We start from the raw sequence: 25411 nt of genomic DNA, 5'->3' as shown, positions 1-25411 counted from the left end.
AGTTTCCCATGTGTATCAAGAATAGTCCACCACCCAATAGACATCCAGCAGAATTGTGACAAATGTGGGAAGCATTGGAGTCAACAGCATCCCTATGGAACGCTTTCGACACCTTGCAGAGAGGGGGTGCACACCATGTGGCTCTGCAGGCCCAGGAATGAAGAACACTGGCCTATGTGGGTCTGAAATAGTGCAAACCATTGGAATAGGCTGTGATTTTGGACAGTCCATAGCCTCCCTGCTTCAGTATGAGTTGGTCATTAGTACAACTGACTAACATTTAACCAGACTGATGCAAGGAACAGCATAGCAAGCACATCCTCTATTCACTTTGCTGGATATTCCCTTCCTTTCTCTCTGTAGGGGGTTGAGACAGACAGAGAGAGACAGAGACAGAGAGACAGAGAGACAGAGAGAGACAGAGAGACAGAGAGACAGAGAGAGAGAGAGACAGAGAGACAGAGAGACAGAGAGAGAGAGAGAGAGAGAGAGAGAGAGAGAGAGAGAGAGAGCAGAGAGACAGAGAGACAGAGAGACAGAGAGACAGAGGATGGGCTGGCTGATTTACAGTGTTATTATCCCCCAGGCCTCATCTCTCCTTCATTAATACAAACACTAAACTGTCACACCCACAAACACACACAGTCTTGTATAACTAACCTTGTGGAGACACACAATTCAGTCGCATTCAAAATCCTATTTTCCCTAACCAGTAACCTTAACCAAAAAACCTAAACTTAACCCTAGCTCCTAACCTTAACCCTTGCCCCTAACCCTAAACCTAACCCTAATTCTAACCTTAACCCTAAACCCCCTAGAAATATAATTTAAGTTGGTCAAAAATACACCCACACACACCCACACACACACACACACACACACACACACACATACACACACACACACACACACACACACACACACACACACACACACACACACACACACACACACACACACACACACACACACACAGATGAAATATTAAAGTGCACGGGCCAGCAGGGAGACAACTACAGTGTTGAAGGAGAGATAACACACTCACTGATCATACTAATGATGAACCATATACAGTACAGCTGTGTGTGTGTGTGTGTGTGTGTGTGTGTGTGTGTGTGTGTGTGTGTGTGTGTGTGTGTGTGTGTGTGTGTGTGTGTGTGTGTGTGTGTGTGTGTGTGTGTGTGTGTGTGTGTGTGTGTGTGTGTGTGTGTGTGTGTGATGCTGTTCCTCCTTTCTATGTCTGCTCCTGGCAACAATCCTTATTTCCCCTCAGGGATCAATAAAATACATGTATTGATATTCTAGATGTTGATGACCTCCAGTGTACTAGCACTGTCCATAGGTAGGCTATAGGGATGAACACACTGCTCGTTGTACTAGCATGGTGCATCAGCATGGTGATATACAGTGCATTCAGAAGGTATTCAGGCCTCTTTACTTTTTCCACATTTTGTTACATCCCAGCCTTATTCTAAAATTGTTTAAATACATATTTTTCCTCATCAATCTACACACAATAGCCCATAATGACAAAGCAAAAACAGGTTTCCATTGATCATCCTTGAGATGTTTCACCAACTTGATTAGAGTCCATCTGTTGTAAATTCAACTGATATATAAGATCCCACAGTTGACAGTGCATGTCAGAGCAAAAATCATGCCATGAGGTCGAAGGAATTGTCCGTAGAGCCCTGAGACAGGATTGTGTCGAGGCAGAGATCTGGGGAAGGGTACCAAAACATTTCTGCAGCATTGAAGCTCCCCAAGAACACAGTGTCCTCCATCATTCTTAAATGGAAGAAGTTTGGAACCACCAAGACTCTTCTTAGAGCTGGCCGCCCAGTCAAACTGAGCAATCGGAGGGGAAGGCCTTGGTCAGGGAGGTGACCAAGAACCCGATGGTCCCTGTGACAGAGTTCCTCTGTGGAGATGGGAGAACCTTCCAGAAGGGCAACCCTCTCTGCAGCACTTCACCAATCAGGTCTTTATGGTAGAGTGGCCAGACAGAAGCCACTCCTCAGTAAAAGGCACATGACAGCCGGCTTGGAGTTTGCCAAAAGCACCTAAAGGACTCAGACCATGAGAAACAAGATTCTCTGGTCTGATGAAACCAAGATTGAACACTTTGGCCTGAATGCCAAGCGTCAAGTCTGTTGGAAACCTGGCACCATCCCTACGGTGAAGCATGGTGGTGAAAGCATCATGCTGTGGGGACGTTTTTCAGAGGCAGGGACTGGGAGACTAGTCAGGATTGAGGGAAAGATGAACGGAACAAAGTACACAGAGATCCTTGATGAAAACCTGCTACAGAGTGCTCAGGACCTCAGACTGGGGTGAAGGTTCACCTTCCAACAGGTCAATGACCCTAAGAACACAGCCAAGACAACGCAGGAGTGGCTTCAGGACAGGTCTCTGAATGTTCTTGAGTGGCCCAGCCAGAGCCCAGACTTTAACCCCATCGTACATCTCTGGAGAGACCTGAAAATAGCTGTGCAGCGACGCTCCCCATCCAACCTGACAGAGCTAGAGAGGATCTGCAGAGAAGAATGGGAGAAACTCCCCAAATACAGGTGTGCCAAGCTTGTAGTGTCATACCCAAGAAGACTGGAGGCTGTAATCGCTGCCAAAGGTGCTTCAACAAAGTGCTGAGTAAAGGGTCTGAATACTTATGTAAATATCATAATGACTTTTTTTTTTTTATAAATTAGTAAAAATGTCTAAAAGCCTATTTGTGCAATGTCATTATGTGGTATTGTGTGTAGGATGATGATTTTTTAAATATTTTTTATCCATTTTAGAATAAGGCTGTAACGTAACAAAATGTGGGAAAAAATCAAGGGGTCTGAATACTTTACGAAGGCACTGTTTACCTGTAGCTCACCATATTTGAAGAGGAAGTGATAATGACTGACTATCTAGGGTTGTGCATGAACACAATTACCTCCCACTCCACAGCTGAATTGGAGAGAGAAGAGCAATGTTAATATGTATAGTGTAACGACCCTGGGTTTATAATCGCGGAAATCGACTCTTGTCGCTCGAGCATGCTTCTGCGGCACAGTCGATAGCGCGCTGGGCTAGAAGGTCGAGGGTTCGAGACCTGCTCCTTGCCTGTTTCATTACACTGGTGTCAGAAGTGGGATTGGGAGTAATTGGGAGTGGCTCTGTTGCAGAAGACACGTTGCTCTTTTCAGTTCCTTCATATCAGTTTTGCAGTGATATTATACTGCCATCTACAGGACTGATCTCTCATAGCAGGCTCTGGTTTATAAGGAGTGCACGGTCCTCTTGTGGCCAAGTTTAAAAAGTTTAAACCATATGAGCTGAATATGACATTTTCATATGAATAAAAATAAATGTTCTGCAAGCAATAATTTTCCATTTTAAATGATTCATCATTGACCCTAAGAAAGGACTGAAAGAAGGACACACACAGAGTTAGAGATTCATTATGTTCTGGGCTGTGGACTGTGAATTTTGAACAATCAATACAGTTGTATAACAATAGTCTTTATTTTAACTGCCTGAAAAATATGAATGTGTGGCAGTGTATAAAGGTGTGTAAAGTTCTAATCTACAATTTTAAAGGCCCGATGCAGAAGTTTTTATATAAATATTAAATAATTGGGTAACAATTAATTACCAGACTGTAATAGTTGTCCATTAAATGGTTAAAAAAAAAGCAACCAAAAGAGATTCTCAAGCAAGAATTTTGCTAGGACTGTCTGGGAGTGGCATGAGTGGAGTGGGGGGGGGGGGGGGGGGGGGGGGGGGGGGGACTGAAAACTAGCCTTTATTGGCAGAGGTTTGGAACTCTCTTTGTTATTGGTCTATTAACTAATTTACAAGCTGAAACTCCACCTTTGCAAAACCTGCTGATTAGAAGGTCCTGTGTAGATTGTATTTTGAATCAGCAACTATCAGGAAATAACACTAATAGTTTTTTGTTCTCTCACACTTTCACAGTGTTAGTTTCATCAGTTATTTAACAATATGATACAAAACACAGGCAAAACTGCATTTTAAATGCACTGGGCCTTTAATAATTCTGTGATACTTGCAATTGTATTTTTATATTCTCAGTAAGTGCACACTTTATTGACTTTAATGTTAATTATTTTGATGTGGGGTGGGAAATTAGGCATATTACGGTGCTTACAAAAACTTTGATAACCGACCCTGCCACAAGGACACATGAATGAAATGGATAGGTTACTCAAGTCATGTGATGCATTGGTTGCGAAACACACGTGGAAGCATTGGTTGCGAAACACACGTGGAAGTATGGCGCTGTATACCGTTGCTTTTATTCTTGCTTTTTTGCATTTAGCCAATTTAACACCCTTATTTTTACCTAAAGGTAAGCATAACTCCCCTAATCTGTTTGTTGTTGATATTCCGCATCCCATTTGGACGCACACATCGACGTGTGGAGGAAGAAACAAACTAAAAGTCAAGTGCAACAAGCCATGCAGTGCAATGCAGATGAAAGCGGGTTTTGTCTGGACCGTTAACTTCACAAATTATGTTTCTGATCTTGATCTGGGCAGTTGACCAGACTGTATTTAATAAGCCTAATGAAAAAACAAAGATCATAATTAGGCTACCGAAATGAATAGCCTCACTTTAACCCGTCACTTTAACTACACATTCATGTACATACTACCTCAATTGGGCCGACCAACCAGTGCTCCCGCACATTGGCTAACCGGGCTATCTGCATTGTGTGCAACCCCTCTTTACGCTACTGCTACTCTCTGTTCATCATATGCATAGTCACTTTAACCATATCTACATGTACATACTACCTCAATCAGCCTGACTAACCGGTGTCTGTATGTAGCCTCGCTACTTCTATAGCCTCGCTACTGTATATAGCCTGTCTTTTTACTGTTGTTTTATTTCTTCACTTACCTATTGTTCACCTAATACCTTTTTTGCACTATTGGTTAGAGCCTGTAAGTAAGCATTTCACTGTAAGGTCTACACCTGTTGTATTCGGCGCACGTGACAAATAAACTTTGATTTGATTTATAGCGTATTACATTGCATAAGACATGCAGCAGTGAAACAACAGTGACACATGCTATAGCTTACAATGTTTCCATTGCACAAAAAAGTGACCGTTTCAAACTTGTAACAATGTGACCATCAAAATCATAGGTCTAACTGATCGTGTTTGTGTTCTTTTTTAATTATTTTTTTTAAAGAGGAATATCACTTCAAACAATGGATGTTACAGGTATGTGAAACTGTGAAGGCTGTAATGTCAATCCATCACGTGTTATTTTTTAGGAAAGCAGATGACATACAGCAGCCTACATACCAGAGTTACTGTACACAGTCATCTTGTTCCTTCCTGTAAGAAACTAAAGCAGTAGGCCAAGACCTTCCTCAAATGTATTTGCTTGTCAGTATGAGGCTGTCATCTTTTGTTGACTGACTGCCTATACCTGTTTCTGTTATTACAGTATAATAAAGTCTATGATCTGGAGGAGTACTACCATCGCCTGGACATCTTCACTAGGCATAAGAGGAGAATCGACTATCATAATGCAGGGAAGCACACATTCTCAAGTAGGCTATGCATTTATTTATTTTAAACTATTTGTCAATTTCTTCCTGTTTTCCCAGTCACAACTTAACTCCCAATGTATTCATAATATAGCTTTATATACGTACAAGTATGATATCTTACAACTCTTGTAACTTTCCTTTTCTGAATCAGTTTTCTGACATGTTGTAACTTTCCTTTTCCCAGTGGGACTGAATCAGTTTTCTGACATGAGCTTTGCAGAGTTTAGGAAGACTTTCCTCCTGACTGAACCTCAGGTACAGCTGTGAAATGTAATTACTAAAATGTGATCCTGTAGTTAACCCCAATTATAAGTCTACGAGCTTCCCTGATATGAGATAGCCTAATCAATAGTAACTGTTCTTACATTTATCTTTATCAGAACTGCTCTGCCACCAAAGGGAGTCACATCAGCAGCCATGGGCCATATCCTGGTTCTGTGGACTGGAGAGAGAAGGGAAACTATGTGTCACCTGTCAAATATCAGGTACTACGTTTCCCTCATAGGCTAAATATACTGAGTGTACAAAACATTAAGAACACCTTCCTAATATTGAGTTGCACCCCCCCTGTTTTGCCCTCAGAACAGCCTCAATTCATCTGGGCATGGACTCTACAAGGTGTCAAAAGCATTCCATAGGGATGCTGGTCCATGTTGACTCCAATGCTTCCCACAGTTGTGCCAAGCTGGCTGGATGTCCTTTGGGTGGTGGACCATTCTTGATACACATGGGAAACTGTTGAGCGTGACACAAACTGCTCCTGGCACCTAATACCATACCCCATTCAAAGGAACTTAAATCTTTTGTCTTGCCAATTCACCTTCCGAATGGCACACATATACAATCCATGTCTCAAGGCTTAAAAATCCATCTTTAACCTGTCTCCTGCCCTTTATCTACACTGATTGAAGTGCATTTTACAAGTGACATCAATAAGGGTTAAAAGTTTTGACCTGGATTCACATGGTCAGTCTGTCATGGAAAGAGCAGGTGTTCATAATGTTTTGTACTCAGTGTATATTCACAACATGACCAAGTCATTTTCTGATGGATTGGCTGTTTGCGGGCGAGTGAAAAAGATAAAAGCGGCTATACATTTATGACTGTGCTGTGTTGATATCATGTTGAGTGAGTGTGTTATTGTTGTGTCCTCAGGGTCACTGTGGAAGCTGCTGGACCTTCTCCACTACCGGCTGTCTTGAGTCTGTGACGGCTATAGCTACTGGAAAACTCCCACTTCTGGTGAGAACTAGCCCTATTTCTCTTGTATTTTCTACGGTGTCACACTATGTTTCACACTGTTTTTGGCAGTCAACCTACTATGTTCCCCTGTATGGTTTCGTATGAAGCGGTACAATAGAAAGAAATGGGTTACTGTAGTTGAATTGGTTGTTGAATGGTTGTTGGTAATAGCCTTATCTGTGCGTTATCATTCTATATTTTCCAGTCTGAGCAGCAACTGGTGGACTGTGCTCAAGACTTCAACAATCACGGATGTATGGGGTTGGTAGCCTACAGTGCCATCTTAGAATCACATGAGCTTATCACTCCTGTCCTGCATGTGACTTCTATGCCTCCTGATACATACTGTAGCTATCTGTCTACAAAAACAGCATTCAGATACTGTAATGTATTGGTTTCAGGGGACTCCCAAGCCAGGCGTTTGAGTATGTTAAATACAACAACGGACTCATGACCGAAGATGACTATCCGTACACGGGACATGTATGCATTTATAAATTGTTCTTAGTGTAAAAAAGGAAAACGTTAATAACACAAGTAACAGTGTTATACTAGTATTTAATCCTTATGACTCACTTGTTTGGATTACTCACTATATACTTCTTTATCCCAATAAAAAAAATTAGGATGGCTCTTGCAATTTCAAGCCCGAGTTGGCAGCTGCCTTCGTGAAAGATGTTGTCAACATAACAAGTGTGAGAGACTAAAACTAAACGTTTTACAAACTCTGCATCTGTCCTAAACATTGTTTTCTTGGTCAGCAATTGGTATGTTGTTCTGTCTTCCCCCCTATAACAGTATGACGAAAAGGGCATGGTTGATGCTGTGGCCAGACTGAACCCAGTCAGCTTTGGATATGAAGTGACTGATGATTTCCTCCACTACAAAGATGGTGTGTACAGCAGGTGAGAGTAAGCCCAGTACACTCCGTTGTTCCTTATCACTCCCACTTGACAATAAATGTTGGGTGACAGGATTAAAGAGCTTTGTGGGAATTGAATTGTGAACCTCCAAATCTTATCAAATAATGTGTGGAAGGTAGAAGACTGTACTTATGAGCCATACAATGTTGCAGTAGAAGACTTTCATGAGCTGTAAAGCTCCTTGCCGTTCACATAAGGTATACAAACTGCACATTTGACCCTCTATTACAATTAATTAACATGTCCTCCATGTGTTTTATAAAGTATTCTTTGTTTGTACTAGCACTACGTGTAAGAACACTACAGACAATGTGAACCATGCTGTACTGGCAGTGGGATATGGTGAAAAGAATAGCACTCCATATTGGATCGTGAAAAACTCCTGGGGCACCAACTGGGGAATGGATGGGTAAATACATAAAAAATATTCAGTGCTGTTGAACTTCCTTTTTTTACTAATGATAACTATATAGATGCTTCATGAACACAGATCAGCTTTTGAACACCCAGACATTGTAGCACACGTATACTGCAAGATAGCTGTCTGACTATCTCCTTTTACGTTGAAATTATACTGAACAAAAGTATAAACACAACATGCAACAATTTCTATGTTTTTACTGAGTTACAGTTCATATTAGGAAATAAGTCAATTGAAATAAATTCATTAGGCCCTAATCTATGGATTTCACATGACTGGGCAGGGGTGCAGCCTTAGAGGGCATAGGTCACCCTGGCAGCCAGGCGCACCCAGCCAATCATAATGTTAGACAGTTATACATTTTTTTAACCCCTTTTTCTCCCCAATTTCATGGTATCCAATTGGTAGTTACAGTCTTGTCTCATCACTGCAACTCCCGTACGGCCTCGGGAGAGGCGAAGGTTGAGAGCCGTGAGAACCTAACCAAGCCGCACTGCTTCTTGACACAATGCCCACTTAACCCGGAAGCCAGCTGCACCATTGTGTCGGAGGAAACACCATACACCTGGCGACCGTGTCAGCGTGCACTGCTCCCAGGCCCGCCACAGGAGTCGCTAGTGCGCGATGGGACAAGGACATCCCTGCCGGCCAAACCCTCCCCTAACCAGGACGACGCTGGGCCAACTGTGTGCCGCCCCATGGGTCTCCCGTTCGCTGCCGGCTGCGACAGAGCCTGGACTCGAACCCAGAATCTCTAGATGCATTTGTATTTTTTCTCAGTGTAATAGTTTTGAGGGAGCGTGCAATTGGCATGCTGACTGCAGGAATGTCCACCAGAGCTGTTGCCAGAGAATTGAATGTTCATTTCGCTACCATAGACCGCCTCCAACATCGTTTTAGAGAATTTGGCTGAACTTCCAACCTGCCACACAACCGCAGACCACGTGTATCGTGTTGTGTGGGCGGTTTGCTAATGTCAATGTGAAAAGAGTGCCCCATGGTGGCGGTGGGGTTATGGTATGGGCAGGCATAAGCTACGGACAACAAATACAATTGAATTTTATCGATGGTAATTTGAATGCACAGAAATACCGTAACGAGACCCTGAGGCCCATTCATCCGCTGCTATCAACTCATGTTTCAGCATGATAATGCATGACCCCATGTCGCAGGGATCTGTACACAATTCCTGGAAAATGTCCCAGTTCTTCCATGGCCTGCATACTCACCAGACATGTCACCAATTGAGCATGTTTGGGATGCTCTGGATAGACGTGTATGACAGCGTGTTCCAGTTCCCACCAATATCCAGTAACTTCACAAAGCCATTGTAGAGGAGTGGGACAACATTCCACAGGCCACAATCAACAGCCTGATCAACTCTATGCGAATGAGATGTGTCGCGCTGCATGATGCAAATGTTGGTCACACCAGATACCAGATTTCTGATCCACACCCCTACTTTTTCTTTTGGTATCTGTGACCTACAGATGCATATTTGTATTCCCAGTCATGTGAAATCCATAGATTAAGGCCTAATGAATTTATTTAAAGTTGATTGATTTCCTTATATGAATCTTTGAAAATGTTGTATGTTATGTTTTTATATTTGTTTGGTATAGCTTACAAAATATATTTTGTATTTCCTCCTCAGATATTTCCTAATAGAACGAGGGAGGAACATGTGTGGACTGGCAGCCTGCTCCTCTTATCCTCTCCCCCCGGTGTGATGTAACGGGAACTCAGAAGAGAAGAAGAGAACGCCACAGTCAGAGTCTTCAGCTACAGTATGAGAACTCAGGAAAAACAGGATACATTTTCTCATTCAGAGGCTGTTGAGCTCTCTGTGTTATTTGCATGGACATGTTTTTAAGAACTGTAGTTATACTGTTACAATGTGTGTTTTAAATTTTCCAAGTTACTTATTTAAAATGAATTATAACTGGATCGTATTATGAAGGTTTGTACTGTATATGGTATGTGGCTGGTCATGGTTAGTTAGTAGGCAATGACTGAGTAGTGAGAGTCTTTGAATCGTGTGCTTATGTTGCATATTGCTCTGGTTTTGAGTGTGTAAGAGATCCTAGTTAGTACTGTAGTACTTTTTTTGCATGTAGTTTTGTGGTTTTGTTAAATAATAAATATATATATACAGTACCAGTCAAAAGTTTGGACACACCTACTCATTTCTTTATTTGTACTATTTTCTACATTGTAGAATAATAGTGAAGACAAACTATGAAATAACACATATGGATTAATATAGTAACCAAAAGAAGTGTTAAACAAATCAAAATATATTTTATATTCTTCAAAGTAGCAACCCTTTGCCTTGATAACAGTTTTGCACACTCTTGGCATTCTCTCAACCAGCTTCATGAGGTAATCATCTGGAATGCTTTTCCAACAGTCTTGAAGAAGTTCCCACATATGCTGAGCACATGTTGGGTGCTTTTTCTTTACTCTGCGGTCCAACTCATCCCAAACCATCTCAATTGGGTTGAGGTCGGGTGATTGTGGAGGCCAGGTCATCTGATGCAGCACTCCATCACTGTCCTTCTTGGTCAAATAGCCCTTACTCAGCCTGGAGTTGTGTTTTGGGTCATTGTCCTGCTGAAAAACAAATTCCCACTAAGCGCAAACCAGATGGGATGGCGTATTGCTGCAGAATGCTTCGGTAGCCCTGCTGGTTAAATTCTAAATAAATCACAGACAGTGTCACCAGCAAAGCACCCCCGCACCTCATCCTCCATGCTTCACAGTGGGAACCACACATGGGGAGATCATCCATTCACCTACTCCGCATCTCACAAAGACATGGCAGTTGGAAACAAAAATCTCAAATTTGGACTTGTCAGACCAAAGAACAGATTTCCACCAGTCTAATGTCCATTGCTCGTGTTTCTTGGCCCAAGCAAGTCTCTTCTTATTGATGTACTTTAGTAGTGGTTTCTTTGCAGCAATTTGACCATGAAGGCCTGATTCACGCAGTCTCCTCTGAACAGTTGATGTTGAGATGTCTGTTACTTGAACTCTGTGAAGCATTTATTTATTTGGGCTGCAATCTGATGTGCAGTTTATTGCCGATTTCTGAGGCTGGTAACTAATGAACTTATCATCTGCAGCAGAAGTAACTCTGGGTCTTCCTTTCCTGTGGCAGTCCTCATGAGAGCCAGTTTCATCATAGTGCTTGATGGTTTTTGCGACTGCACTTTCAGGGTTGACTGACCTTCATGTTTTAAAGTAATGATGGACTGTTGTTTCTCTTTGCTTATTTGAGCTGTTCTTGCCATTACATTTACATTTACATTTAAGTCATTTAGCAGACGCTCTTATCCAGAGCGACTTACAAATTGGTGCATTCACCTTATAATATCCAGTGGAACAACCACTTTACAATAGTGCATCTAAATCTTTTAAGGGGGGGGTTAGAAGGATTACTTTATCCTATCCCAGGTATTCCTTGAAGAGGTGGGGTTTCAGGTGTCTCCGGAAGGTGGTGATTGAGTCCGCTGTCCTGGCGTCGTGAGGGAGCTTGTTCCACCATTGGGGTGCCAGAGCAGCGAACAGTTTTGACTGGGCTGAGCGGGAACTGTGCTTCCTCAGAGGTAGGGAAGCGAGCAGGCCAGAGGTGGATGAACGGAGTGCCCTTGTTTGGGTGTAGGGCCTGATCAGAGCCTGAAGGTACGGAGGTGCCGTTCCCCTCACAGCTCCGTAGGCAAGCACCATGGTCTTGTAGCGGATGCGAGCTTCGACTGGAAGCCAGTGGAGAGAGCGGAGGAGCGGGGTGACGTGAGAGAACTTGGGAAGGTTGAACACCAGACGGGCTGCGGCGTTCTGGATGAGTTGTAGGGGTTTAATGGCACAGGCAGGGAGCCCAGCCAACAGCGAGTTGCAATAATCCAGACGGGAGATGACAAGTGCCTGGATTAGGACCTGTGCCGCTTCCTGTGTGAGGCAGGGTCGTACGCTGCGAATGTTGTAGAGCATGAACCTACAGGATCGGGTCACCGCCTTGATGTTGGTGGAGAACGACAGGGTGTTGTCCAGGGTCACGCCAAGGCTCTTAGCACTCTGGGAGGAGGACACAAGGGAGTTGTTAACCGTGATGGCGAGATCATGGAACGGGCAGTCCTTCCCCGGGAGGAAGAGCAGCTCCGTCTTGCCGAGGTTCAGCTTGAGGTGGTGATCCGTCATCCACACTGATATGTCTGCCAGAGATGCGATTCGCCACCTGGTTGTCAGAAGGGGGAAAGGAGAAGATTAATTGTGTGTCATCTGCATAGCAATGATATGAGAGACCATGTGAGGATATGACAGTGCCAAGTGACTTGGTGTATAGCGAGAATAGGAGTGGGCCAAGAACAGAGCCCTGGGGAACACCAGTGGTGAGAGCACGTGGTGCGGAGACAGATTCTCGCCATGCCACCTGGTAGGAGCGACCTGTCAGGTAGGACGCAATCCAAGCGTGGGCGGCGCCGGAGATGCCCAGCTCGGCGAGGGTATGGACTTGGTCTTTTACCAAATATAGCTATCTTCTGTATAACACCCATACCTTGTCACAACACAACTGATTTGCTCAAATGCATTAAGAAGGAACAAAATTCCACAAATTAACTTTTAAGATGTCATACCTGTTAATTGAAATCATGCATTGCAGGTGACTACCTCATGAAGCTGGTTGAGAGAATCCCAAGAGTGTACAAAGGGTGGCTACTTTGAAGAATCTCAAATATAAAATATATTTGGATTTGTTTAACACTATTTTGGTTACTACACAATTCCATGTGTTAGGAATATATATATATATATATATATATATATATATATATATATATATATATATATATATATATATATACATATTCCTAAGAGCTATACCCCCAAATTCATTGGCACATGAAAAGCCAAATTATATTTATCCCTGGTTAATTTTTTTTTATAAACAAATGTGCCCCAAGCGATGTGTCTGCTCTGTTACATAAAAATATAGTAACCAATCAGCTGCTGTGAATTATCTTGCACAACAAAGGGGAGGGGTTTGTTACAACACACCATCGTGGCGGGAAAGTGTTTTTCTGTGGTGCAGGATACATCAACCAAGGGATTCAAGAAAACAAACAGCTGTTCGGACCTAGCTTGCAAGCGAAGTATCTGCGACTCGGTTTGCCTGAGGGTTTCGGAAGAACCAAATCTTCCGAACGCGATTGTGAAATTGTACTTCATATTGCAGGTAAGATTAAGGACCATCGCTTAGAACTATCCATATACAACTACCCATTAAATATTGCTAGTGAGTCACAAGTTATGTTTCCATTAACTTGTCCAGTGATATTTTTTGTTGTTGTCAACATTTAGAGTTCGTGTAGAAAATAGACAATTGCCTGCTAGGGGGTCGACTAAAACGGCTGGACGTAATGACGTCACGTCTGTCGAATATAAATGTAGTTTTAGAAGCGTTTCCATTACCCATTTAGGCAAATTGCGCAGACAGTCTTGATAAGTGTATGAATTGGACCATTTTCCTGTGAAAATGTAACGAGTACTTTTGGGTGTCAGGGAAAATGTATGGAGTAAAAAGTACATTTTCTTTAGGAATGTAGTTAAGTAAAAGTTGGCAAAAATACAAATAGTAAAGTACAGATACCCCAAACTACTTTAAATGTATTTTTACTTAAGTACTTTACACAACTGCAGGTAGCCCGCAAAAAACAGCATGGATAGAATGCAATAATTGACTAATATTTGCCATATTCTAATACATCTCATGTGCCAACGTATCGCCATGGTCCGTGCCATAGTGAAACTTGCACTCATGTAGATCTGAAATAATTGGATGTTAAAACTTGCCAGCCAAATAGAAAAGCAAGGCGAATCAATTCAGCCATTCTTAAAAGTCAGGATAAACACCGCTTCCATCAGATCTGTTGCAATAAAGAAGGTTTGACAGATTATAAATCCACCCCAGTCCAACGGATAAAAATGTAATGTTTAGAAAATGACTCCCATCTTCCGTTTCCATTACACATTTTTTTTGTTGGAACATATTGCTTTTGTCAAATACCTAGGTCAATGTTAACCCTACTTAGCTACTGATATAGCTAGCGACCCCATTCAGAGGTAACTGATTTAGCGCCTATTGATGATAGTAGGATCTTCGGACAGGGGGTGTTTTGTTAAGAGCCCCAACACTTGCTCTAAACATTAACACTCATCGCTTGCGGTACGTTTTTTAAAACACAAGGAACGTATATTTCATATCGGCAAGAAAAAAAAATATTAATACAAACGTTAAATTACAACACACCTTCAAAGGGTTAGTATTCCCAGACAGCCATATCTCCATGTTACATCACTTATTTATGGAAGACATAGGTGGCCACCTGTGCTAATTAACTATCTAGTGTTCTGTGAACACCTGTGTTTATGCTTAACTGGGGAGGACGTGTAGTTTGTCAACTAGAGGCACACAACTTGTGGATCTGTTCCAAACTGCTACAGTAAGGTGTGTATTTTTCTTGAAAGACGCTGTCTCACTTCACGAAAGATAAGGGGCATATCAGCATATGTTCCGAAAACCGTTTTGAGAGCGAAGATCATTGAAGTTTCTAAACATTAAAACATAACATCAGAATTGTAGTTCGGATGTAGCCAACAGTGGGCGAATGTAACGGCTGAAATCACTACACACAGAGAAGGGTTTGCAAGAGCTAATATGTAGCTATCTATGGCAAACCCTTCTCAGTATGTTTTCAGCGGTTACATTTGAAGATATAGTTAAAGCAGTTTAGCGTCTATGAATGGGGTAAGATATACTGTAGCTAACGTTAGTTAGTGACAAGCAATCATAACTTAATTGTACAAACATTGGGTTGGTTATGCATGGACTGGTGCCCTGGGTGGGTGGAGATCAATGAAATGGTAGGTTGCAATGACTGTAATGTACCATAACCACTAAAACGAGACCTAGGACCAGCATGCATTGTTTTATCTAACTTGTCTCTCCTCAGACATCGAGAAGCAGCTGACTAGCGCCAAAGATGATCTATCGCTGACTATTTGGGTTTCCACTAGATAGCACAGTCAGAATGGGAAATATTGTAAAAATGTATGAAAATAATTATTCGCTTTTTCTTATTATTTTAAGGTTAGCATTGCTGCTAATGTTAGATATAAAATAAGATTTTAAAGGTCGACTTTGGGCACGAAAAAACATCTACCTGCCCTTTACTCAATTTTTAACATAAATGGGGTTTGCCTTTGGTGGTTCATCGACGTCATGTGCGCAGCGACCGTAGCTAGTTTGTTAGCTATGCTAGCCAGTGCAGTTAGCCAGTAACTCAGTATTCGTTTACGTCATTTCACATAATTTGTTTTTGGACGTAAACTGTAGAGATCGATAAGAAATAGCACCTCAGTAGCCGAATATCTCATTCATATGTGTTTTGTTTTTAAGCATTAAATGACCTGAAATGATGGTGAATTTAGCTTTATAACTTTGTGGCTGTAGTAACTACTGACGACCGTCTATTCGCCCATCCGTGGTTTCCATTAGCTTCTTTAGCCACAAAGTTAGATTCCAGTCAGATTCCACAGTCAAAATTGGCTACAAAAATGTGCTTTCGGTCATAATTTTAAGGTTAGGTATGAGGTTAGCAGTCCATGGTTATGTTTAAAATCAAATTCTAAAAATATATATTGTAGAAATGGGCGGATATTATAACTTTGTGGCTATAGAAGCTAGTGATGCCCCATCTTCGTCTCTGCTAGCGCTCATGCGAGATATGTTTCTAGGTTCTGAGATTACTTTTTATGCAGTCACATTACTGTAGTATTGTAAATTCCCCGCCCATGTGCACCTGAAGTTCCCTTGGGCACCTAACTAGCATTCTTCCCCGGACCTCCAGCCTTATCGGAGCTAGCTAGCTATCTAGCTGAAGATACCACTGTGCTAAGTTTATGATCAATTATAAACCTGTTTAAGTCATTACTAAATTGAATTGCATCCCAACATTAATTGTAGGAAATGAAGCCAGCGAACACCAAGAATGGTGTCCCTGTACTCCATTCAGCAAAAGAGGGGTGCAAACCCAAGAAATTCACCCCAGATGAGGTACTGGTACCAAATCCCAGCTTCAAAGAAAATCAAGGAACGAAAAGAAAGGTAAGTGTGTCCACCCATATGATGACCACTGATCCATGATGCAATTCCAAAGTGCAAGTTCAATGAATGTGTGCATGCATGATTGTTTGTCTCAATTGTGTGTATAATGGGCTAAAACTGGGCAATGCTAGTACTTTACAATGAAATGCAATTTGTCTCAGAGAAAAGCACTTCCTTTGAAAGTGGAAGGAATAATTGAAAAAGTCAAGGAGGAGAAGGAAGACAAGAATGTAAGTGTTCATTACACACAGTATTTAGGCCAAATAACCTAGGTGTCATGTTTCATTAGGCACCAAACGGAAGAGAACTGATTGTATAATATTGAATCAGGGAGAGACTACCTCCAAGTTGTCCAATAAAAAAATGCTTGTTTTTCTTTTCCGTTGCGAAACGTTTGCTACGGCGTATGTGTAGAGGACATGAGTCGGTCATGGTTGCTCAAGGTCACGTGATGGGTAGCCCCTGCCTGCGACTTCTTCAAAATCTATTTCAGCCTTCAGGCCAATGGGGGATTTCCTCTTGGTCTAACAGTTCTTATCCCCAACGTGGGGCCTGATCTGTCGTGGGGCAGGAGATCAAAGGGGGTGACTGTAGCGGACTTGAGTGGTTGCTCATGGTCACGTGATCGGTAGCCCCACCTGCGACTTCAAAATCAGTCGGTTCTAGTGCCAATAGGGAATTTCCTCTTGGTCTAATGGTCAAGACGTTGGTTTCTCCCGCGGTAGACTCATGTTCATATGTTACATGTGGACTAATGCAGAGGTTTTCAAACATCTCCTCGGCGACCCCCAGGTATTCCACGTATTTGAACTATTCCTGGGCTAGCACACCCGGTTCAACTTGTCAACAAATGATCAAGCCAATGGTCATGTTCCCCTGCTCAGACGTTGCATGCATCAACCAATGGTTGTGTGCCAAGTCATCGACTGCCGTCTGACACCAGATAGCTATAACAACATATTATGTAGTTAGCTGATATGTAAATTACCGATCTAGGTGTTGTGGCATACATCTGAGCAGAGGACACGACCCTTGTTTAGGCGATCAGGTGAGCTAGTTCAGGGCTATAACAATACTGTGAAACGACAGTGGGTCCAAGAGGAGACATTTGAAAACTGCATGAATGAATACAATCCTGTTGGTGATCTCACTTTACTCTTTGTTTTCACATTGCAGATACAACCTGGAAGTCTATCGATATATGAATTGGAACGGTTGGAAAATATCAGACAAAACCAAGTGTTCCTGTCCTCCATAAAACTGCTTGAGGTTAGTTTGTTGAAGAACTGAGTTTAAATGGTATCTACTTATGCATATTTTACTGAAACACTTTGTGTGGTGAAATGAATAACATATTATTGTTTCTTCAATAGGCCAAGCAGGATTTGAAACCAGAAAAAACACAGAGAGGTCTCAAGAGACAGAAACTAAAGTAATGACAGATTCAACATTTGTACCAATGACTGAAAATATTTACTTCAATGTTTCCTGTGTACCGTGTATGTACTTACATTGGTCAGTCGAATTTGGTCTCAGTACAAAGTAAATGAGCTTCCATTATACATACTTAATCACTTTAGGACATAAGGCCCATATGAGCTTCTGTAACTTATGGCATACAGAATGTATTTATTATGGCCAGCTTGGATAGAGAATGTCAGTGTGACACGTTTCTGTTTCTAACACAATGTAACTAATGTCTTGGCTCACTACAGTAAGGTAGCCTGGACAGAGATACTGCCTCCTCGCAAGTCCTTGAGAATCCAGAAGAAGGAAGCAGAGCAACTCCCCCTGCCCCCGGAACCACACAGGATTTATTATGAAGCCGAACGAGTAAGTGACTGACCAATAGCAAAATGCGACGTGAGTAACTGACCAATAGGATATGCTCTTATGTTAAGAAATTGTACTTCACTACACAGAAAAGCCAACTTTTCACATTTGTTCCATTTTAATCTTGAAACGCTACTTTATTTCTCATGATAATGGTTTGTTTGTTTATGTTGACGTGTATTTACTAAAGATTGAACATGCCAGGAAGCCAGAGGGTCCCATTAGTATGAAGCCAATCAACATGGAGGAGGATAGTTCACTGCCACCTGAGCTTCTCAAGCTGTGGACAGAGGTTGCACATTTGTTCACCATGACCTACTTTCTCTAGCACGGTTCCAGATCTGTTTGTGCGATCTTGCCAACTCATTTGGCATGAAAATGACCATAACATTTGGGATGACCGCACAAACAGATCTGGGACCAGGCTAACTCTTCAGTCCTATGTTCCACATAACAGTTCGCAGCGTCACTGTTATTTTACAGTTTTTAAATTTTATTCCACAGGATTTAATCAAAGAAGAAAAGAAGGAGTTGGGTCTGGAAGAGTAAGTTTCATTTTGAGTGTTAAGGAATTTGGCCATTTTTCATAAAACGTTCTGTGACGAATGTATATATTTGTAGTATTTTATGGACGTCCTGTATTGATTTGAATGTATAGATGTGTAAAACCCTAACCTGTGCCAGGCTGACATTACATTGGGTACGTTTCCAGGTACCGTAGTACTCTGAAGAGCATGGAGCTGAGTAAGAGTGGAGGAGTAGCTAAGGTGGTGAAGAGTCGTATCTTCTCTGTTGCCTTCCACCCGTGTAGCAGTCATCTGCTCATGGCTGCTGGGGACAAGTTTGGTGGAGTGGGGCTGTGGAACCTGGTGAGTACACACACACAGTGAAGCTGGATGCCGTAAGGTTAATGTGTGACTGGGCTTATTTGGTTTTTGTTGTTCTTTCAGGAATCTGGTATGGGTGATGTCGTGCTGCCGTTTGTTTCCTCAGGACTCTTGCTGTGTTCAAAACAACTGGAAACTCAGAAAAATAAAAGGTCAAAACATGACATCAGTGATCCTCAGGTCGGAGCTCTAGAAAGAGGCCCGAGTTGGATGACCGTTCAAAAAAATCAGTCTTGAGCTAGTTTTTTTTTTCTTTTTTTCCCCGAGTTCCCAGTTGTTTTGAACGTGCTGAAGTCTGAGATTTCCGAGTTCCCAGTTGTTGTGAATACGACAACGGCGTGCTGCTTGTTTTCTCAGGACTCTGATATGGGGGATGAGGGCGTGCTGCTATTTGAGCCACACGTCCGGCCGGTGGCCTGCATGGCGTTCTCCAGGTCACATCCTACAGACCTGTTGACCCTCAGCTACGACGGGACGCTACGGAGCACAGACGTGGAGAAAGCCGTTTTTGATGAGGTACCATGCATAATACAGTGATGATAATATATGGCATTTAGCAAACAGTTTTTTTCCAAAGCAACACAAAACGGTGAGTGCATGTATTTTCATATTTGTGACCCCAGTGGGAATTGAACACACATATCAGATTTTAGATTCCCTGTCTGGTCTTTGTTACGTTATCTCTGTCCTTTCTCCAACTAGGTGTATCGGATCAAGGATGGCTTGAGAACCTTTGACTTCCTGTCACATGACTGTTCGACGCTGGTCACCGGGGACTGGTACGGAGACATTGCCATCGTTGACAGGCGGACTCCAGGGTGAAGGAACATCGTTTTGATTTTCTCTCTGTACAAGGACTGGCCATTGTGTTATAAGTCAAAAGCTTATTGCTAATGCCTTATTAATACTGGTCTGTCTCGTTTTTACTCAGAACCTCTCATGAGTCCCTCCATAGCCTGGATACCAAGACGGTTCGCTGTGTTCATGTCCACCCTGTTCAGAAGCAGTACATCATGGTGGCTGAGAACAGGTACAAAATGGGAATCAGTGCTATGATGTGCAATATGTCAGCCAATCAGGTCGACCAATGTCATTATGGCAAGCAATCTCTATACAAGCCTTGAGACAATCCTATGGTTTAATAAGTTGATTTATGTATTTTGTCAAGTTTGCAAAATGATTGCTTATAGTATAGTCCTATTAAGGAAATCCACTTTCTATTTCATTGATCTTTTATGTTGCTAAAACTGATATTGATGTTTTGATTTTTCTCTAGTATTGTGAGCATTTACGATGCTCGATGTTTGAAGGCGTCGTCGAGCAAGCCAGTCTCCCAGCTCTATGGTCACTCAAAGAGCATCTCAAGTGCCTACTTCTCTCCTGGCACTGGCAACAGAGTAGTGACCACCTGCCTAGACAACAACATCAGGTGAGTCTGCATGCCTCAGTAAGATGTTAGGACATTTAAAATATGTAAAGAGATAAAAAAATGTTTTTTAAATGACTATGAAGTTCAAATAAATAATTTGCTTATGTGCTACAATAAGTGTTTTAAAAGTTGCACTAAGCATATTGTCCAATACTTGAAACCTGAAATGTTTAGCAATTTACTTTGTTTTTCAGGATTTACGACACCTCGGAACTGACCTCCAGAGCTCCGCTACTGACCTCCATCCAGTAAATTCATTATACTATCACATTTAGAAAGAGAAACTGACCAGGTCTCTCTTGAGAAATAGTGTTTTATCTCTCCTGGCTAAATAAAGATGAAATAAAAAAATAAAAACATTGTGGAAAGATCCCGCAACCTCTGTTTGCATTGGTTTACTCTCCAATGCCGGTGTTATTTCTAGTATGTATGCTTTATACCAATAGACATCAGCCAGCAAATCCAGGAGTCTTTGTAATAGTGTCTTTGTGTAATGCTGATGAATCCATTTCCTTTGTCCCTGTTTGCAGACAGAACTTGATCACAGGGCGCTGGCTGTCCAAGCTGCAGGCGGTGTGGGACCCCAAGAGGGACGACTGCTTCGTTGTGGGCAGCATGCAGCGGCCTCGCAGAGTCCAGGTATAAGCACTCCTTTGTTCCCACGTCTGTCATCGAACCTCAACAACAATAAGTAAGATCTGAGGTCGTGTTACTATTCCCCTAACGGGACGTGTAAGGTCAATGTACAAGTTCTGGATTATGTGGCTATGCATGGTATGGGTAACGTTTCATATATTTTGTATACAGGGGCACTGTGTCCAAGACAATTTTCTCCTCTGGGACAATAAAGTATATCCTTTTCTATCCAGGTGTTCCATGAGAGTGGGCAGCTCCAGCATTTCTTCCAGGACCCAGAGATGACCACCGTGCTCTCAGTCACAGCCTTCCACCCCACCAGGAACGCTCTACTGGGGGGTAACGCCTCCGGACGGCTGTACGTCTTCACCGACTGAGAGCAGGATGCCTGTATGTGTTCACTGCCTGAGGAGAAACCTGGGCCATTGTTTACAAAACAACTGAGTAAGAGTCCTGATCTAGGATCAGGTACCCTCCCTCTTATTCATTATGATCTGGAAGGCTCAACTGATCGTAGATCAGCACTCCTACTCTAAAATGTTTAATGATACGGGCCCAGAACACATGCTTAGAATAGACCAAAATAAGTTGTTTGGGTGTTTTTCTGCAAGCTGCCTTTGCTATTGTTGCACATTGTTTTCTATCAAATTGTTTTGTTAGTTTAAATAAAGTTATATATTTAGCTGAAGTTGTGCTTTTCATGTAGTTTAGCTCTTTCATTGGCTGTATTGTACCCACAGCGAATTTTGTGATTGATGGTTTTATTCTTTCAAATAAAAACGACCAGAATTCAGTGGCTACAGCCCTACAATCATTAAAATCATGGCTAAATACCAGTGTGTTGAAAATGTGTCCCATATCAGGCAATTCACTCTCTTCTGTGCCTAGGCTAATTATTTTCTGCAGTTTTCCTCAACACCAAAAATAACATTACAATGTAATCCAACTCGGGTGTACAGTCGTGGCCAAAAGTTGAGAGAATGAAAATATTAATTTCTACAAAGTTTGCTGCTTCAGTGTCTTTAGATATTTTTGTCTGATGTTACTATGGAATACTGAAGTATAATTGCAAGCATTTCATAAGATTCAAAGGCTTTTATTGACAATTACATGAAGTTGATGCACAGAGTCAATATTTGCAGTGTTGACCCTTCTTTTTCAAGACCTCTGCAATCCGCCCTGGCATGCTGTCAATTTACTTCTGGGCCACATCCTGACTGATGGCAGTCCATTTTTGCATAATCAGTGCTTGGAGTTTGTCAGAATTTGTGGGGGTTGTTTGTCTACCCACCTCTTGAGGATTGACCACAAGTTCTCAATGGTATTAAGGTCTGGGGAGTTTCCTGGCCATGGACGCAAAATATTGATGTTTTGTTCCCCGAGCCACTTAGTTATCACTTTTGCCTTATGGCAAGGTGCTCCATCATGCTGGAAAAGGCATTGTTCGTCACCAAACTGTTCCTGGATGGTTGAGAGAAGTTGTTCTCGGAGGATGTGTTGGTACCATTCTTTATTCATGGCTTTGTTAGGCAAAATTGTGAGTGAGCCCACTCCCTTGGCTGAGAAGCAACCCCACACATGAATGGTCTCAGGATGCTTTACTGTTGGCATGACACAGGACTGATGGTAGCGCTCACCTTGTCTTCTCCGGACAAGCTTTTTTCCGGATGCCCCAAACAATCTGAAAGGGGAATCATCAGAGAAAATGATTTTACCCCAATCCTCAGCAGTTCAATCCTTGTACCTTTTTGCAGAATATCAGTCTGTCCCTGAAGAGAAGTGGCTACTTTGCTGCCCTTCTTGACACCAGGCCATCCTCCAGAAGTCTTTGCCTCACTGTGCGTGCAGATGCACTCACACCTGCCTGCTGCCATTCCTGAGCATGCTCTGTACTGGTGGTGCTCTGATCCCACAGCTGCATCAACTTAAGGAGATGGTCCTGGCGCTTGCTGGACTTTCTTGGGTGCCCTGAAGCCTTCTTCACAACAATTGAACCACTCTCCTTGAAGTTCTTGATGATCTGATAAATTGTTGATTTAAGTGCAATCTTACTGGCAGCAATATCCTTGCCTGTGAAGCCCTTTTTGTGCCAAGCAATGATGACAGAACGTGTTTCCTTGCAGGTAACCATGATGGACAGAGGAAGAACAATGATTCCAAGCACCACCCTCCTTTTGAAGCTTTCAGTCTGTTATTGGAACTCAATCAGCAGGACAGAGGGATCTCCAGCCTTGTCCTCATCAACACTCACACCTGTGTTAATGAGAGAATCACTGACATTACATTTACATTTTAGTCATTTAGCAGACGCTCTTATCCAGAGCGACTTACAGTAGTCAATGCATACCTTTCATTATTTTTTATTTTTTTTGTGTACTGGCCCCCGTGGGAATCAAACCCACAACCCTGGCTTTGCACACACCATGCTCTACCAATTGAGCCACAGGGAAGCTATCGTCGAACCTCATGATGTCAGCTGGTCCTTTTGTGGCAGGGCTGAAACGCAATGTAAATGTTTTTTTGTGATTCAGTTCATTTGCATGGCAAAGAGGAACTTTGCAATTCATCTGATCACTCTTCATAACATTCTGGAGTATATGCAAATTGCCATCATACAAACTAAGGCAGCAGACTTTGAAAATTAATATTTGTGTCATTCTCAAAACTTTTGGCCACGACTGTAGGCCTACCTTAGCTTACTTCTATTTTATTGGAATAGTAGGTTTCTGTGTTACAGTTCAGACTTAGTGAGAAGTGTTGAGTATGTTAGGCTGTGGGGGTAATTTCAGAAATTGTTTTCAAAGTGATAAAGCAATAATCTTTGTTAATAATATGACCACCCTACCTTCAATTATTGGGCTTAAATTACTGTAATTATGTATTCTGTGCTGGCTAATTTGCATTTTAATTACATTTGTACTTTGATTTGAACCATCTTTGTTTTACATCAGCCCTGAAAATGTCACACCAATTGAGCACCATCTTTAGATATTTGACGAAACTTGTTGAATTTAAGAATTAAGACCGATGATTTGGTGCCATTGTAGACTAAGGAGTAACATTGATCTGTCTGTGACCTTTTTAACCTTTCCGATCACTTAATGAGATCTCAGCAATGGTAAGGCCTATCCTCGTGAAATAAAGTGTGTGTTCCTGAGAAGCGTCTCTATATTTTTATTTAAAATGGTCTGAGAAGAACAATGCATTAGCAGGGCAATTCAAGCAAAGACAATATGCAGTGATAAGGGACAATTTCAAATTGACTGGGTTGGGGTGGTCCAAAATAGGAGAGAGCTGTAAAACTACTTTGGGGGAGGGGTATGTTTAAAAAAAAAATGGCATAGGGAAGGTTTGTTTATTTTTATTTATATACACTACCGGTCAAAAGTTTTAGAATTGCTACTCATTCATGGGTGTTTCTTTATTTTTACTATTTTCTACATTGGAGAATAATAGTGAATACAACTATGAAATAACACATGGAATCATGTAGTAACCAAAAAAAGTGTTAAACAAATGTAAATATATTTTAGATTTGAGATTCTTCAAAGTAGCTACCCTTTACCTTGACAGCTTTGCACACTCTTGGCATTCTCTAAACCAGCTTAATCTGGAATGCTTTTCCAACAGTCTTGAAGGAGTTCCCACATACGCTGAGCACTTGTTGGCTGCTTTTCCTTCACCCTGCGGTCCAACTCATCCCAAACCATCTCAATTGGGTTGAGGTCGGGTGATTGTGAAGGCCAGGTCATCTGATGCAGCACTTCATCCCTCTCCTTGGTAAAATAGCCCTTACACAGTCTGGAGTTGCATTGGGTCATTGTCCTGTTGAAAAACAAATGATAGTCCCACTAAGCACAAACCAGATGGGATGGCGTATCGCTGCAGAATGCTGTGGTAGCCATTCTGGTTAAGTGTGTCTTGAATTCTAAATAAATCCCAGACAGTCACCAGCAAAGCACCCTCACACCAACACACCTCCTCCATGCTTTACGGTGGCAAATACACATGCAGAGATCATCCATTCACCCACACCTCGTCTCATAAAGACACGGCAGTTGGAATCAGAAATCTCCCATTTGGACTGCAGACCAAAGGACAGATTTCCACCGGTCTAATATCCATTACTCGTGTTTCTTGGCCCAAGCAACTGTCTTCTTATTATTGGTGTCCTTTAGTAGTGCTTTCTTTTCAGCAATTCGACTATGAAAGCTGGATTCACAGTCTCCTCTGAACAGTTGATGTTGAGATGTGTCTGTTACTCTGTGAAGCATTTATTTGGGCTGCAATTTCTGAGGC

The 25411-nt window shown here is 42.1% G+C and overlaps 2 protein-coding genes across 11 annotated transcripts; both read left to right on the top strand.

The window, feature by feature from the left end:
• Positions 1 to 4211: 4211 nt before the first annotated feature.
• Positions 4212 to 10330, top strand: LOC106562440 (pro-cathepsin H). Of its 3 annotated transcripts, XM_014127329.3 has the most exons (12): positions 4212 to 4360; positions 5211 to 5242; positions 5472 to 5577; positions 5762 to 5832; positions 5958 to 6062; positions 6733 to 6819; positions 7025 to 7080; positions 7221 to 7302; positions 7446 to 7514; positions 7618 to 7724; positions 8026 to 8151; positions 9818 to 10330. In XM_014127329.3, the coding sequence occupies exons 1-12, from the start codon at positions 4285 to 4287 to the stop codon at positions 9891 to 9893; spliced, it is 993 nt and encodes a 330-aa protein (XP_013982804.1). In that variant the 5' UTR covers positions 4212 to 4284; the 3' UTR covers positions 9894 to 10330. The 3 variants fall into 3 exon arrangements, with proteins under 3 accessions (XP_013982804.1, XP_045545300.1, XP_013982806.1); XM_045689344.2 differs by lacking the exon at positions 5958 to 6062; XM_014127331.3 differs by lacking the exon at positions 7446 to 7514.
• Positions 10331 to 13207: 2877 nt separating this feature from the next.
• On the top strand, positions 13208 to 24272 carry LOC106595903 (WD repeat-containing protein 76). Of its 8 annotated transcripts, XM_045689337.2 has the most exons (17): positions 15437 to 15641; positions 16187 to 16327; positions 16489 to 16557; positions 17504 to 17596; positions 17701 to 17759; positions 18043 to 18160; positions 18351 to 18452; positions 18665 to 18705; positions 18873 to 19029; positions 19405 to 19563; positions 19750 to 19865; positions 19979 to 20077; positions 20324 to 20476; positions 20671 to 20724; positions 21007 to 21115; positions 21346 to 21502; positions 23236 to 24272. In XM_045689337.2, exons 1-16 carry the CDS (start codon positions 15636 to 15638, stop codon positions 21487 to 21489), a joined length of 1620 nt encoding a protein of 539 aa, XP_045545293.1. In that variant the 5' UTR covers positions 15437 to 15635; the 3' UTR covers positions 21490 to 21502; positions 23236 to 24272. The 8 variants fall into 8 exon arrangements, with proteins under 8 accessions (XP_045545294.1, XP_045545298.1, XP_045545295.1 ...); XM_045689338.2 differs by lacking the exons at positions 15437 to 15641; positions 23236 to 24272 and adding an exon at positions 13208 to 13396 and having other exon boundaries at positions 21346 to 21945; XM_045689339.2 differs by lacking the exons at positions 15437 to 15641; positions 23236 to 24272 and adding an exon at positions 14550 to 14668 and having other exon boundaries at positions 21346 to 21945.
• Positions 24273 to 25411: the final 1139 nt, after the last annotated feature.

The sequence above is a fragment of the Salmo salar genome, chromosome 11 (assembly GCF_965601325.2).
Source record: "Salmo salar chromosome 11, fSalSal1, whole genome shotgun sequence".
NCBI lineage: Eukaryota > Metazoa > Chordata > Actinopteri > Salmoniformes > Salmonidae > Salmo > Salmo salar.
The sequence above is the reverse complement of the archived record's forward strand: the minus strand, read 5'-3'. Positions and strand labels throughout refer to the sequence as shown.